The sequence below is a fragment of the Miniopterus natalensis genome, chromosome 9 (genome assembly GCF_054644295.1).
Source record: "Miniopterus natalensis isolate mMinNat1 chromosome 9, mMinNat1.hap1, whole genome shotgun sequence".
NCBI classification, from domain to species: Eukaryota; Metazoa; Chordata; class Mammalia; order Chiroptera; family Miniopteridae; genus Miniopterus; species Miniopterus natalensis.
Genome location: NC_142089.1, coordinates 15,343,155 through 15,358,626, shown reverse-complemented (window position 1 = coordinate 15,358,626; position 15,472 = coordinate 15,343,155). Strand labels below are relative to the sequence as shown.

The 15,472-nt window shown below is 39.3% G+C and overlaps 1 protein-coding gene across 1 annotated transcript in view; it reads right to left on the bottom strand.

The window, feature by feature from the left end:
• Positions 1–9,033, bottom strand: part of STX12 (syntaxin 12) — a 36,829-nt gene extending 27,796 nt beyond the window's left edge. Inside the window, exon 1 of the mRNA XM_016216803.2 lies at positions 8,811–9,033. Within this exon, the coding sequence (XP_016072289.1) occupies positions 8,811–8,937 (127 nt within the window). The 5' untranslated portion in view covers positions 8,938–9,033. The remainder of the gene's footprint in view (positions 1–8,810) is intronic.
• Between the last annotated feature and the right edge of the window lie 6,439 nt (positions 9,034–15,472).

Here is a 15,472-nt window from a genome sequence, read left to right as displayed (position 1 = left end):
GATCCAGCCATGTAAATATCTGGGGGAGAAGCTTTCTAGCAGAGAATTAAGTACAAAGTCCCCAAGGCAAGAGCACTTGGTATGATGGAGGAACAGAGAGGAAGCCAGTGTGACTACAATAGAGAGGGATAACAGAAGTGGCCGAAGAGGTAGAGGGGAGCCAGACTGTATAGGGTCTTATAAACTAGTGCAAGGACTTTAGATTTTAATGAAATGGGAAGCCACTGGTGGGTTTTGAGCAGAGTGTCATAATAACCAGAATTTAAACTCAGGGCTAATTTCAAGGACTATATTCTTTGTGCCACATTATGTTCTCTCAAAAGGCTGACGCATAAAGGAAACAGAATGTAGTAACATAGGGCAGGCCTCCATTTCCCAGTGTTCCACTTAGCCCCACCCTGCCTATCTGATACCTCCCTAACTTAATAGCTCTCTGCTGTAGATAGGCTGATGTCCTTGCTCTAACCTACTCCCTTCCCCAACTTCCTCCCACCTTGAGAATATTCCTGTGCACTCACCAGAGTCCAGCAGAGTGCCTGACACTCAGTGGGTATATAAGTAATTACTGATTAACTGAGTTAGCCTCCTTTTTATATCATGACACTTTCTTTAAGGCAGGAGATATATGAATGAACATGAGCTAGCAATAATGAGACCTGAACTCTAAACTAGCCCTGACCACTAACTAGGTGTGTGGCACCACTCAAGTCATTTCATGCGCTGGGTCTCTTTTTACCAACTGTATATGATATTCAGGTTGAACTATCATATATTGATTACTTACTATTTGTCACAGTACTTTCTATTTGTGTGGGTGGATTTGTTTTTCTCATCAAATCTTTACAACTCTGTGAGGACTAAATGATATCCAAGTACTCCCACCACAGCTCAATGTTAAAATTCAGTAATAACAAAAAAGCTCTAGTCCCAGAATGATGCTGTACAACCAAGGAATGTATTTGCAAGCCAGAGTTTGGCTTAGAGAAGCTCTGCCTGTGTACAAATGGGAATGGACTGATTATACGCCTCTGGAGAGCAGGGACCACATTTTACTCATTTTTGTATTTGCATAACCACACATGCAGGCACACACCCTCTAGATGACACATAAAGGTAGATCTTACAAAAGTTCAAGGAAACAGATCCCATTTTATTGACTGACTTAATAAAGTAGAGCACTCTCCTTAGAAACTATAGAGATATGTCAAAGTATCAAGTTATTAATCATCTATCAAAACTTATTAAATATCCTATACAGCAATGGGGATTTTTATAGAATATAGAAAAAAATCCATTAAAATCAGCTGTTATTTCTGCATTCTCATCTGAGAACTTTTTTCATCTAGATTTTTTTTTTACTTCTTTTGTTGTGATTATCTGAATTTGTATGAGTGTTAGGGGAAGGCAGGGGAGTTGGGGAAGTGTGGGGGAAGGAGACTTAATACGATCACTTGCTAACTAAGCATGAGAATTAATCCAAGCCTTGATCAACTCCTTCTAAATTCCTAAATATTAAGATATTTTCCTAAAAGTTTCCATCAAGCCCAGACAGTGTGGCTCAGTGGTTGAGTGTCGACCTATGAATCAGGAGGTCACGGGTTCGATTTCTAGTCAGGGCACACGCCCAGGTTTCGTGCTCTATTCTCAGTCGGGGATGTGCAAGAGGTAGCTGATCAATGACTCTCTCTCATCACTGATGTTTCTCTCTCTCTCACCCTCTCCCTTCCTCTCTCTGAAATCAATAAAAACATACTTAAGCCCAGCCGGTGTGGCCCAGTGGTTGAGCGTTGGCCCATGAACCAAGAGGTTACCAGTTCCATTCCCAGTCAGGGCACATGCCCAAGTTTAGGGCTCAATTCCTAGGAGGGGGCCGTGCAGGAGGCAGTGATTGATGTTTCTCTCTCAAAGGTCTTTCTCTCTCCCTCTCCCATCCTCTCTGAAATCAATTTTAAAAACATTTAAAAAAAAGAATATCATGTTTTAAATATATATATATATATTTTTTTAATCATACCAGTAAACTTTTAAAAAAAAAATAAATAAAAATAAAAGTCTCCATCAAGACTCAGATATTAGATACCCCAAACTTCAAATTATAAGGACAGTAGTTTACTGGAACTCAAGTTTTTGCATACTGCCCTCCATAACCACCATCATCAGGAATTTATTCAAAAACAGAGTCTCAATGACCCCATTTATTTTACATCTAAGAACTGTGTACCTTAATAAGCCTAAAGCGCAAAAAGAAATAGAATGCTTATATAGATATAGATATAGATATAGATATAGATATATAGATATATAGATATATATACATACTTATTTTCACTTGAGAATATTTAAAGTGTCAAAAAAGTAAAGTGATATTTTTTGGAAAGATTTTTATGAAAACAAATTGAATCTAAAAGGGTTTTCTGGTCAACCTGGTTAATGTGAAAACTCTTTTCTAAGCATTCTAGTAAATAAAATTTTTACTTTAGGTTAATTTGTTACAACATTTTGGATGAAAATAATTGGGCATCTTCTATGAAACGCTTCATTATCCTGGAAACCAGATGACTAGGTGAAATGTAAGGACAATCATTCAGTTACATGTAAGCAATTTTGTTATTTTTAAAACTAGGTTTCAATTTCTCCTATCACTGACTTTTCATTTTTAAAAGGATGTCCTGGCTAAAACTTTTAAAAGATTACAAAGCAAATCAATGTATTTTACATTACAGCTAACGTCCACACTAGGAACTACTATAAATTAAACACTCTTTATGTGCTTTCAGCTGATATCAGCTTTAAGCAGAATCTGAATCTCCAAATGAACCTTAATCCAAATTAATCAAAGTTTAGTCATACCGAAAGCAAGTATAGTCACAAATGGGGGAAAATTCTCTTCATCTGACATACTCTAATGCTCTAATTCAGTACTTTTAAAAAAGAAAAAAATATAAATTCAACCAAAAAAAACATCATTCACACCAAATGAGAAAATGATAGCCTATGAGGTGGTTATGATAATGATGTCATGTCATGTTTTATTCTGAAAACTAGGTTTACATTGTTTTTATATTGCTTCAATGAAAATGACCTAACTTTTAAAAAGTAACCACTGTAGGCCCTATCCAAATAGTTCAGTTGGTTAGAGCATCGTACCAATACTTCAAGATTGCGGGTTCCATCCCTGATCAGGGCACATACAAGAAGCAACCAATGAATGCATAAATAAGTGGAACAACAAATCGATGTCTGTCTCTCTATCAATAATTTTTTTAAAAAAATTAACCACTGTATTAGAATAGTAAAGCTCCAAACTAAACTCAACATGAGTACTAAATATCAAAGGTATAATCTTCCATTTACCATACCAGTGACAGAATATGTAACGGTTAATTTCACAGACTCTGAATTACGACTGCCTCTGTTATTCCTGGTTTCACCACTTCCTAGCTTCATGATCTTGAGCAAAAGGCTCCACTCCTCTATGCCTCAGTTTCCTCACCTTAAAAATGAGAATAACAAAAGAACTCTCATGTGGTTGTTGTGAGAATGAAATATGAAACTAAATTTAGAACAGTGTCTGGCGCATAAAAGAACTCAATTAAGGGTAGCTATTATTATCAAACTCAATACCAAGAAAAGTGTACTTAGCAATGATAAAATCAATTAAGCACATACTGAATGCCAACTACATATCCATTGCTGTGCCAGGCACTGTAGCTAACTTAAGAGAAATGTACAATGCATGGTTTCTCTGTAACTACAAAACTAATACTGACAGTCTAATTGGAATGACAAGGTCAAAAAGTATAAATTAATTAAGGAATTCGGAATACAAGTAAGTGTTAAACTGTGAAAAGAAATTGCCTGCAAATTCAAAGGAAAAAAACGATAGCTAACATTTCCTAAACACTATGTTGCAGGCACTGTTTTAAACACATTACATAAATTACCTCATTTAATCCTCACAGACCTATGGCATAGATATTATTAACTCCATTTAACAGATGAGAAAATTGAGAAAAAGAGAGGGAAAGTAATATATTACACAGCTAGTAAGAAGCAGATCTAGGATTCAAACTCAGATAGCCTGACTCCTGAATCTGCTCATCTAACTACTAAACTATAGTGGGGCAGGGAACTAAACCAATAATACTACCATTTACTGAATGGCCACTATGTGCCAGGCACTATACTAGGCACTTTCAAATATCCCATTTTAACAATACTATTCATTTTACAGATGGGGTAACAGACAAAAAGGGGAAATAACCTGTTTAAGGTCAACAGTACACAGAGGAGCAGGGACTCCGTCACATATCTACTACTGACCCTAAAGCTCATGGTTTCGGACTTCACTGTCAGAAGCAAAGGAAGGCTTAGTTACAAGTGGCAGGATTTAAGTACAACTCAAAGAATTTGTATAATTTGGATAACTAGTAAGGTAGGGAAAGATATTAAAGAAAGGAGAAACAGAATGAGCAAAAGCCAGTGTTTAGAGATGTTTAAAAAGAAAGCCTGCCTACAGCAAAGGGTGAAGAGAAGTAGACAATATGGCTAATTTGTGTTAAGATGACAGGGTAAAAGCAAGGTGGAATGTTAAGATCTGATGCAGCAAACATCACAGAGCCACTGTAGGCTCTTGAGAAGGTGAGTTGTATAATGAAAACAGGATTTTAGACACTGCTGATAGCATTATCAGGATGAGCTAGAATGGGAACAGAGACGCTGGGAGAATGCTGTTGGAATACAGATGTTGAGATCATGAAAACTTTAGAGGGTGGCAATAAAAAAAAAAAGCAAAGGACATGAAAATAACTGAAAGAAAAACCTACAAAATTTCATGATAATCAGTTTTAAAAATTCAACTGTTCTTTATTTTTTAGTAAACAAAATAGTATCAATAAATTAGCAACATTAAAGAACAGAAATATGGTTTAATTTCTTCAAAGATAACTTGGAGGCTATTAAGTTTTTTCCTATATTTGCCTCAGTAATACCTGCTCCGACTCTTTGTCCCACAACAGGCAGAGTCAAGTATTTTTCTTCTGTACCCCACACATAGTGACAACAACACTCTGTACCAGGCAGTCAACCTTAGCCGTACCTGTAACAGCCCACACAGTGGCTTGCTGTATTTCAGGCTGATATGCTCAGCAATTCCAAACTCACATCTGTTTGCTGAACAGATAAGAAAAAATAATAGCTATTCTCTCATACTTTCAATGGATACAGGTCCTTGCAGGGTTGGAAAAATGTGGGTACATGTCTGAGCTCCCATTCAGAGTGTATACTTAGGTAGGATAGCCATGTCTTAGAGAGGCTTGGGGGACAGGCACTAGCCTGATAGCACTAACTGGGAACAAGCAATGTCACCCTCTCAATTTCAAATTCCCTGTTCCTCACCAAACAATTCAAAGAATTCCAACTCATATTACCTGGGGTCAGTAAGACGTGGCAGGTACCACAAAGTACAAGGAGAATGCAGCAAGAAGAGTTCCAAAATGGTAGAAAAACCTTATTCATTCAAATCTACTAAATACAATTTATTAAGCATCAAGACCCTATATGATATGATCCTTGGGTACCTCCCTGACCTCTTTTCCTACTAGGCTCTCTTTAACACCGAGATCTTTGCTCTTGCTATCTCCTCTGCCAAAAATGCCTTCCCCATGCTACTCACATGGCTCTCTCCTTCACTTCATTCAGGTGTCTACTCAAATGTCACCTCCTCAGAGTGGCCTTCCTTGACCAATTTATTTCAGATAGCACACCCACCCTCTTTCCCTTCTCACTCTCCATCTATCCCCTTACCCTGCTTTTCCTTCATGGCACTTATTATTATTCAATATTATTTATATATGTGTATGTATACATTTGTGTATATATACACACACTATCAGGGAAGGGATTTTTGTCTGTCTTGTTCATCACTCCATCCCCAGCGCAGAGCAGGTGCTCAAAGAATATTTGTTGAACAGTAAATGAATGAATCTACATATGCTTGGGACTGAGTAAGCACCAGAAACATAAAGATTAATTAAATCATGTCCCATGCTTCAAAGTAGCTAACAGTCTAGCAGGGGAGATAGACACACCCACAAGAAGACAAAATTCAACAGCCTCAGGTATTCCCCACAGTTTTCTATGGAGAGTTAAAAAAAAAAGTCACTTGTAACTTGAAGTGTTATCTGCTACAGAACTGTAATATTAATTAAGAATTATAAAAAGGCTTATTGCTGATCACAAGAGACAGACCTGGTTTCAAATTCAGGTATTGCCATGTTAACTGGATAATTATTTATTTTAAATTTCTATTTTATTTTCTTTTAGAGAGAGAAGAGAGAGAGAAACATCAATTTGTTGTTTAAGGTATTTATGCATTCATTGGTTGATTCTTGTACGTTCCCTGACCAGGGATCAAACCTGCAACCTTGGCGTATTGGGATGACGCTCTAACCAATTGAGCTACCCAGCCAGGGCCAGTTGGGTAATTATTTGTACACAATAAAAATAATATTGGTGCCTGGCCGGGCGTGGCTCAGCGGTTGAGCGTCGACCTAGGATCCAGGTGATCAGGGTTCAATTCCCGGTCAGGGCACATGCCCGAGTTGCAGGCTGCAGCCGATCAATGACTCTCTCATCACTGATATTTCTGTCTCTCTCTCTCCCTCTCCTTTCCTCTCTCTGAAATCAATAAAGATATATTTAAAATAATAATAATAATAATAATATTGGTAATTACTTTACAGGGTTGTTAGATAATGCATGTAAAGAATTTCTCAAACTGCCTGGCACACAATATGCACCCAAATGTTAGTTATTAAATGTTACTAATGGTTTACACCAATGTCCCTTGAGCCCAATTCCCAATCAATAGTTAAGCCTTATCAATTCTATCACCAAAGAAACCTCTCCTATCTTTTCCTTCCTTTTTATTTTCACAGTCCCTAACTGTTGTCTGTGATTCCAGTGTCTCCCTTCCAATTCAATTTACACATTCCCAAAGAATTAAATCCAACACCCCACCCCCAGTTTAGCATTTAAAGCCCTTCCATCTTGGGCCCCAACTTACCTTTCCAGCCCTATTTTCCACTAATTTCTTGAGTCTACCACTCTAGCCAAATGAAATCACTCTACTTTTCTATATACATCCCATGCTTTCCCACTACCATGCCTTATTCATTTTATTCCTTCCTGGAATGCTCTTCCATTCTTTACTGTCAAAAGTTCAAATCCTTTCACCATCTTTCCAGACCTAGCTCAAATGCCACGACCCTTCCCAACTGAAAATGATCCCTTTCTCCCTGCTAAATACCTACATAAATGTTATTTATATGTCTTCTATAACACTGATCTCTTTCAACTTTATGTATCAGTTATGTATTCCACAGAAACCCTTTTGAAAGAATCCATGTTAGTTCCTATAGTACTTACCACATAGCCTGATACTCAAATGTAGAATGATTTCACAGACATTAGATTTAGCCTCAACAGAAAACTTTCAGCCTTGAACCAGAATTTTCTGATCTAACCTGTATTATAGTTCCCTCACAAAGAGAAACTGGAACACAAAGTACTGTATTTCCTAGCCAGTAGTCATATTAATTTTTTAAAAATTTCTGGATTAAACAGGCCATATTCTTTCCACTTTCAAATCACCCAGTCTCAATCCCTTCTCATCAGAAGCTTCCCACTTCTCAAATTCTACATCGTGTATTTAATTTAAAAGCAAAGTGATAGACTGTTCTTTAAAATACAGAAAATAATTGTAATTAAGGACCAACTAGTTCTGCCTACTAACAGTACAGCCAAGCTCACAGAAACACAATAACAATGATGACCACCATTTTTCCAAGTCAAGTTGCTGCTGCTGACCTCCTGTTTATAAGGCTCTCAGCTGATTTCTAGGCACAAGAAATAGCCTGTATTTGACTCATTCAGCTAGTCTCACTCAGACCCTACTCGTGGTCATGAAGTTTTAAGACAATGATATTCTGAAATCTACCACCAGCTCTACCATGTTGTTATATGATTGTGGCCAAGTCCCTGAGCTTCTCTGTATATCAGATTTGTTCAAAGGAGCTAAATAGGGAAGAAAAACAAATGCCTCATCGGCTTGAAATACAAAAATATATGCAAACCTTTTGCTACAAAAAAACCCAGAATAATGTCAATTGAAATGTTTTCGGTGAATTCTCTGTTAAAACAGAAGTCATCTTACCCCTCACATACAAGTCACTGTACCTGACTTCCAAATTCATTAAAGCAAGAACTGTTTTAAGTCACCCAAACACATGCACTCTCCACTTCCCCTAATCGAAAGCTGCTGATTTCCAAGGAGCCAGAGCTGAGCGGAATATAAACCTAAAGTCTAAATCAGTAAACAACAACCGATGCAAACTGGCTAAAGAGGAAAGAAAGGTGGGGGGACGCGGGGGCGGGGTGGGGGGAGGCGGGTGACAGGAAATACTCGGCTGACCACTGCGCCAAGTCAACTCACTCACGGATCTCGAGGTGACACACACACCCTCCCACCCGGGAGCTGTCAAGACTGATGTTTTGACCCCAACACCAAAAGGGCATAACTCTTTTAAGAAGAGACTCGAGCTTCCTTCCAGCCGGAGCTCGGGACCCTCGGGGAGCCCGAGCCTGACAAGACTGAGGGATGACAGCTCGCCGCCCCCAGAGTGGAAAGCCCGACACGGCTTCAGGTGTGGCCTTGGCGGCAGCCCCAGCCAGGCTCCGCGTCCCGGCAGCCTCCCCCAGGCCTGTCCCCGGGACAGCCCCCGCTCCCCCAGCTCTATCCCCGGGCTCACTGGCTTGGCTGATCCGCTGGATATTGCCGCTGCACGTCTGGATGATGCTGCCGAAGTCCCGAACCTGGGGCCCCTGGGGCCCCGAGGGCCCTGGGTTCCAGTACATGTCTAAGGGACCGTAGGACATGACAAGGAGCTGAGCCTGACTCGCCCTGCACGGCGGTCCCACCGGAAGCAGCCACCCGGCCGGACCGCAGTCTGACGGGGAAAACCGGGAAGAGAAAGGGCGGAGAAGGGGGCTGAGGCTGCGTGCGCACTAGCCCCGCCCCTACGCAGTACGCACACGGCTGCCCCGCCCTGCCCAACAATGCGCTTCCGCCGTTGGAACTAGTGCCAGGGACTGAAGCTTAGAGACTGGACGCGGGGGGTGGGGTGGGGTGGTGACGTCACACCGTTGGACCTGGGATTGGAGGAGCTGGGGTGGCGGTGTTGATGCTTCCCAGGGCACGGTGACAGAAGGCAAGAATTTTCGATTCGCATAAAATTGTACCAGATGATCTCAGCCCTAACGTCCTATTCTGTTCTATTCTGAGAATTCAGGCCCAAATATGGGAGTATTCGACAACGTTAAAACTCAGATCCTTAACCAAACTCCCGAAATTCCTCACTCTGCTTCCATCCTCTATGGCTTTGTTAGTATTTGCGGAATACTTTTATGGTTTACAAACCATTTTCATTTCTCCTTCCACCCCTCTCCTAATCAAAATAATAATAATAATAATAATAATAGTACTTATCGAGCTGAATCATCACTGCAATTCAATTGTTCATAAACTTTCACAGCAAGGGACCATGTTTTAACTATATTTTTACCTTCAGAATAGATAATGAACAATCGATTTTTAAACTGTTAAAGTAAAATAACCGAACAAAATAAGTGTTATTATTTTCCCTTTTACAATTGAGAAAATAAAGACCACAGAGGTTACTTTATCTGAGATTTGACTACAAAACCCAAACTCTAAGCTAACTCCATTGTCATCTCACTACTTTCCTAAAACTCATTCTCACAGTCCCAAATTCATTCTTCATCTAAATCTCTTCCAAATAGCCTCTTTATCTATATCCCAAACCAAGAGTTCTTGGAGATCCTAACCCTGAAAATTTTTAAATCATTTCCTTAAGTAATTTGGAGTGTATGACTTCAGTGTTCCCATAGAAGACTGCATTTTGTGAGCTTACCGTAAATGGAAAACATGGGTAGGATTTTGGTTTGGGAGATCAAGATAGGAAGAAGTGAAGGGGAACTGACTGTGTTTGTTTCCTGTGTTCACCCCACCCCACCCCACCCCAGCCTGCTTTGCATTCTCTGGGGAATGGTAAGGACAGGAAACTGCTTGCCTGTGCAAGAAGGGACCCCAAATGGGTGAATGAGCCTGCACTCAGCCTTAGAGCTTTTGTAAGGTAGTCTGTCTCTAATTTTTGTTGGAGCATTTATAAGAGCATTTCTTTCTCTATAGGAAGGGACAGATAACATTTGGGGGCTCTCACTCTGGTTAAAACCCTAACGTTTCTTAGACTCCATAGTTTTATGTCAACTTATAGTAAACTGTACTTTTTAAAACTATAAAATAGTCTTTAGAATGTTTTCATTTACATTTGACTCTCTGTAAAGGGAAATTCTGTAAATGTATTTTTCTCCTAACAATTGAAGACACAGTGGTTGTTGTTTCCCCATCTAAAATAAAAAGTGGTCATTTGCCCTGGCTGGGTAACTCAGTTGGTTAGAGCATCGTCCCCATATGCCAAGGTTGTGAGTTTAATCCCAGGTCAGGGCACATACAAGAAGCAACGAATAAATGCATACATAAGTGGAACAACAAATCAATGTTCCTCTCTCTCAAATCAATTTTAAAAAAGAAAAGAGAAGATAACACAGGACACAGATGGAAAACCATTTTTTATTTGATCTGATTTTTAGAGAGAGTGGAAGGGAAGGTTGTTTCTTGTATGTGCCCTGACTGTCCCACAACCTTGGCATCTCAGGACAATGCTCTAACCAACTGAACTACCTGGCCAGGGCCTTGTGCTATTCTTTAATAGCAATACATTTGTGCCTTGCAAATACTAGATGTCAAATGAACATTTACAAAATTTATACATGAATAACAAAAAATTAGTTTCTTAAACGCCTACTCAGACAATGTGAACAAATTTTACAAACATTAATCAGTAAGCCCCACGATAAAGCCCATGTGATAAAGACCACCTGTGGTCTGACAAAGTTAGGTTTGTTAACGCTGTAAGGGAGACTGCTCACCAGAAAAATCATGGAGCATCACACCAAGCACAGGAAGAGATAGTTATTCTAGGATTTGGGGAAAGGATGGAGTGTAGGTAAAATTTAAAAGAAATGGTGTTTTGACATAGCCTCAAAGCACACCAGGCTATTTGTAAAGGGATTCTCATCAGGCCTGAGCTGATAAAAGAACTGTTTCCATGGAAACTACAAGCTGAAGATAAATGTGGAATGTTGTATCTAGAAACCGCTTATCTGAAGCTTTGCACCTGGGTTGGAAATTGAGGCTGCTTCTCTGTATCAAAGTAACTCAGATCCTTCCAGGCAAGAGTGGAATGTTCCATTCTTACTGACATTTCAATTTGCAAGTTTTCTGAAATCTGTGATTTTAGAGAATAAGGCTTCTCAGCATCATGTCCTTTTGTTAATTGACAAAAACAGTTTTCATGGTTGGCACCCATCAAGACGAGATTACCTCAAGACGAGATTACGTCCTTGGTATCAGATAAAGAAACTGGTGTTCTCAAGAGGTTCTGGGTCCTTGCCCAATGTCATACAGCTATTAAGTTGCTGAGCTGTGTGTGATTCATACATACTCTATGGCTCAGCAGTTCCAGTAACTATATCCTCAACAGATATGCACACATACTTGTTCCAAACACCAAGAATAGGAATGTTCATAATAGCATTTTTTAGGACTAAGAGGCACTTTTCTATATTTCTGTTATTGTTATATTGACACACAATAGAATGCAGATATTAAGTGTTCAATGAATTTTGACACTTGTATATACCCATGTTACCACCACCCAAATCAAGATATAGAAAATTTTCATCACCCCAGAAAGTTTCCTTGAGCTATGCTCCTTTCTGATCAATTCCACTTATCCCCAGAAATCACTTTCTGATTTTTTTTTTTAATATATTTTTTTGATTTCAGAGAGGAAGGGAGAGGGAGGGGAAAAAGAAACATCAATGATGGGTCATTGATCCGCTGCCTCCTGCATGTCCCCTACTTGACCAAGTCCGAAACCCTGGCATGTGCTCTGACCAGAAATTGAACCTCAATCTCCTGGATCCTAGGTTGATGATCAGCCGCTGAGTCACACCAGCCTGGCACTTTCTGGTTCTTAGCACTACAAGTTAGTTTTGCCTGTTCTTTGACTTCATAGTGATGAAATCCTACTTGATGTATTCTGTAGTGTTTGGCTCATTTCAGTTAACATGATGTTTTGGGGATTTATCTATGATGTTGTGTATCTCAGTGGTTTGGCCATATATATATACATATATATATTAAATTGAATCCTCACTCCAGGATATATTTTTTTAATTGATTTTAGAGAGGAAGGTAGAGGGAGAGAGAGAAAAATCGATTGGTTGCTTCCTGCGCGTACCCCAACTGGGGATCGAATGGCAACCTGGGTATGTGCCGACTGGGAATTGAACCCACGACCCTTCAGTGCGCGGGAGGACACGCCAACTGAGCCACACCAGCCAAGGGTTTGGTCTTTTTTTTTCGTCTTTTTTTTTAAATGTTTTTATTGGTTTCAGAGAGAGAGGAAGGGAGAGGGAGATAAAAACATCGATGAGAGAGTCACTGATCAACTGCCTTCCTCATGCCCCCTGCTGGGGATCGAGCCTGTGCAACTCAGGCATGTGCCCTGACCAGGAATCAAACTGTGATCTCCTGGATCATAGGTCAATGCTCAACTGCTGAGCCACACTGGCTGGGCTGGTCTTTTTTTGTTAAACAAATGCACAAGGCTGAACAAATGTATAAATTAAGATAACACACAATAAAGGTGGTCATAAACATAGCTTACAGTCTTAGTCTGTTTCAGCTGATATAACAAAAATCACAGACTGGATGGCTTATAAACAACAGAAATATCTCCTAGTTCTGGAAGCTGAAAGGTCCAAAATCAAGATGCCAGCATGGTTACCTTATAATAAGAGCCCTTTCTAGTTCACACCAGCTCCTTCTGGCTGTGTCCTCATGTGGTGGAGGTGCAAGGGAACCTCTCTCTGGAGCCTCCTATATAAAGGGACTAATTCCATTCATGAGGACAGAGCCTACGCACCTCTCAAAGGCCCCACCTCCTAACACTATGGTGTTTGGGGATTAGGGTTTCAATATATGGATTTTGAGGAGAACACAAACATTCAGACCATAGCACCTACAAAATAAAACTATATTCCATTTATTTAGAGAAAATAAGTTGTCATTGAGTCTATAAAAAAGAATGACCAGGATGTGACAGTGACAATACCTGAAAGGCACCTGTTAAAACTACTAACACCAAGGCTTCAAACTAACATTCTTGTCCTTGAGATGGCATCTCATAAACCTCTCACTCATACCTTAAGGTTCCTCCTATATTGTATTTTGAATAATGATGATAAATATAAGATCAAGGGACAATGGTATTGTTCAATATTCCACTAAATGGAAGACCATGAGGTAACTTGGTTGATTTTCGTCACTGCTGTATCCTCATTGCCTAGCACAGTGCTTATAACAAAGCAAACACTTAAACTGGATACATAAAATTACAGAAGAAAGAGAATGAGTTGTTCTCTGATGGACATGAAACTCCCTATTAGCATAGTTAGACTTTTAAATTTATTTAAAACATATTTTTTTAGAGGGAAAGGGAAAGGGAGAGAGAAAAATATCGATGTGAGAGCAAAACGCCCACTGTGCTGTTCCCTGCACACACTGGGGACTAAGCCTGCAACTCCAGCAGGTGCCCTGACCAAGAATTGAACCAGCAACCCCTCAGGGCATGGGACAATGCCCAACCAACTGAGCCACACTGGCCAGGGCAGGCTTTAATTTTTTAAGTCAACAAGCAAGACAAACTGTTTTCTAAGTTGAAGGGGATAACAGGATTTACTGGTGAACCATCAAGAAATAAATGAGAAAAAAAACCCACTAACAATTATACTAGAGTCAATATGAATTTTTATTAACACACATTTGTCAAAGTCTGTACAAACCAAAACATTCCTATGTTTAAAATGTCCATTATTACAAACATACAAATAAACAAAAGGTGTTACCAAAAGTTAGATACTCAATTTCATGGTAAAACGGTGTCATGATTTTTAAAAACCAAAATTGCAAGACTGAGATTTCTTCCTTCCCCTTTTAGAACTTGTGGAAAGTTACAAAATGTGTGAATTTGATTTATATTAAGTGCCAAGATCTTAAAAAAAGATTTAGTATAAAACTAAATATGTTTTTATATTGTCACTTCATATAACAGAATTTCTCAAGTCTTTAAAATTAAGAAAAACAAAAACCATGACTGTAACTTTTTTCACAATCTTTTCCCCACAGTGAACGTACATGCATTTGAAAAATATTATCTGACCGCTTGGCTTTACCTAAAAGTTTCTCATTCAAAAAGTTACAAAACTATTTAGCACTGCCATTTCCTTTGCTTGGAAGGAAAAATTACATCCCCTACTAGAGGGATACAGAAACAACCTGGTCCATTGTTTCTCCTATCAGAAGGAAACCATCCATTTCCACATCTGTCCCATTATATGCATGGCTCCACTTGTGAGAATGCTATCACAAGTTACAAGTGTTTGCTTCTAAGAAATGTCTAGTAAGTTAAACTTATGCTATAATTTTGGTAGGCTGAGGTACAAATGTCATCTGCCCTCATAATTACCTCTAACTCAATACTCCCTGCATTAATGATTCCAAGGTAGTTGGTATTACTGTTTCATGGCATGCTACACATCTCTAATTTCTTTCACAAACATCATATAAAGGACCTGAGAGTATGGCTAGAAATGCAAACTTATCCCCCCCTCTTCCAGAAAAGTAAATCCATGTGCCTGCTTATTGGGTCAGGGAGGGTAAACAGGACATGAACAATTCTGGCTAAGACCAAGCTGCTTCTGGGAAGCACCTGTTTTCAATACATTTCTGTTTTTAAAAGCAGGGAGTGTACAGGCTGGGGTAGGTGAGGAGGAGTGCGGAGAAGTTACAGTGATATCATTTCTTTCAACCACACTCAGAGTCCATACTTGAGCAGCCTGTACTGACCCTCAAAATGCTCTCTAGTTTAAATATTATCCCATTTTTAATCTGCTCATGTAAAAAAACGACGTTCTCTGACAATGGCCAAGTTTGATAACTGATATAGGGTTTTTTGTTTGTTTGTTTTTTAAAGAAGTGGCAGTTTGAGAATTTAAAATCAGTCACATAAAAACAATCAGGAAAGGGGTGGGGGAGGGAAGTGTCCAGTACAACCTGGACAACCTTTCTTTCTGCCCTTACTTATAAAGACAGACCATTCAAATCTTTGCTACCTCCCTAAGTATCTTCTTAAACGCTCTTCCAAGAAACCCTCCAAAAGGCACTTAACTCCATACTTATGCACTGAATTGTTTTACCTTAACA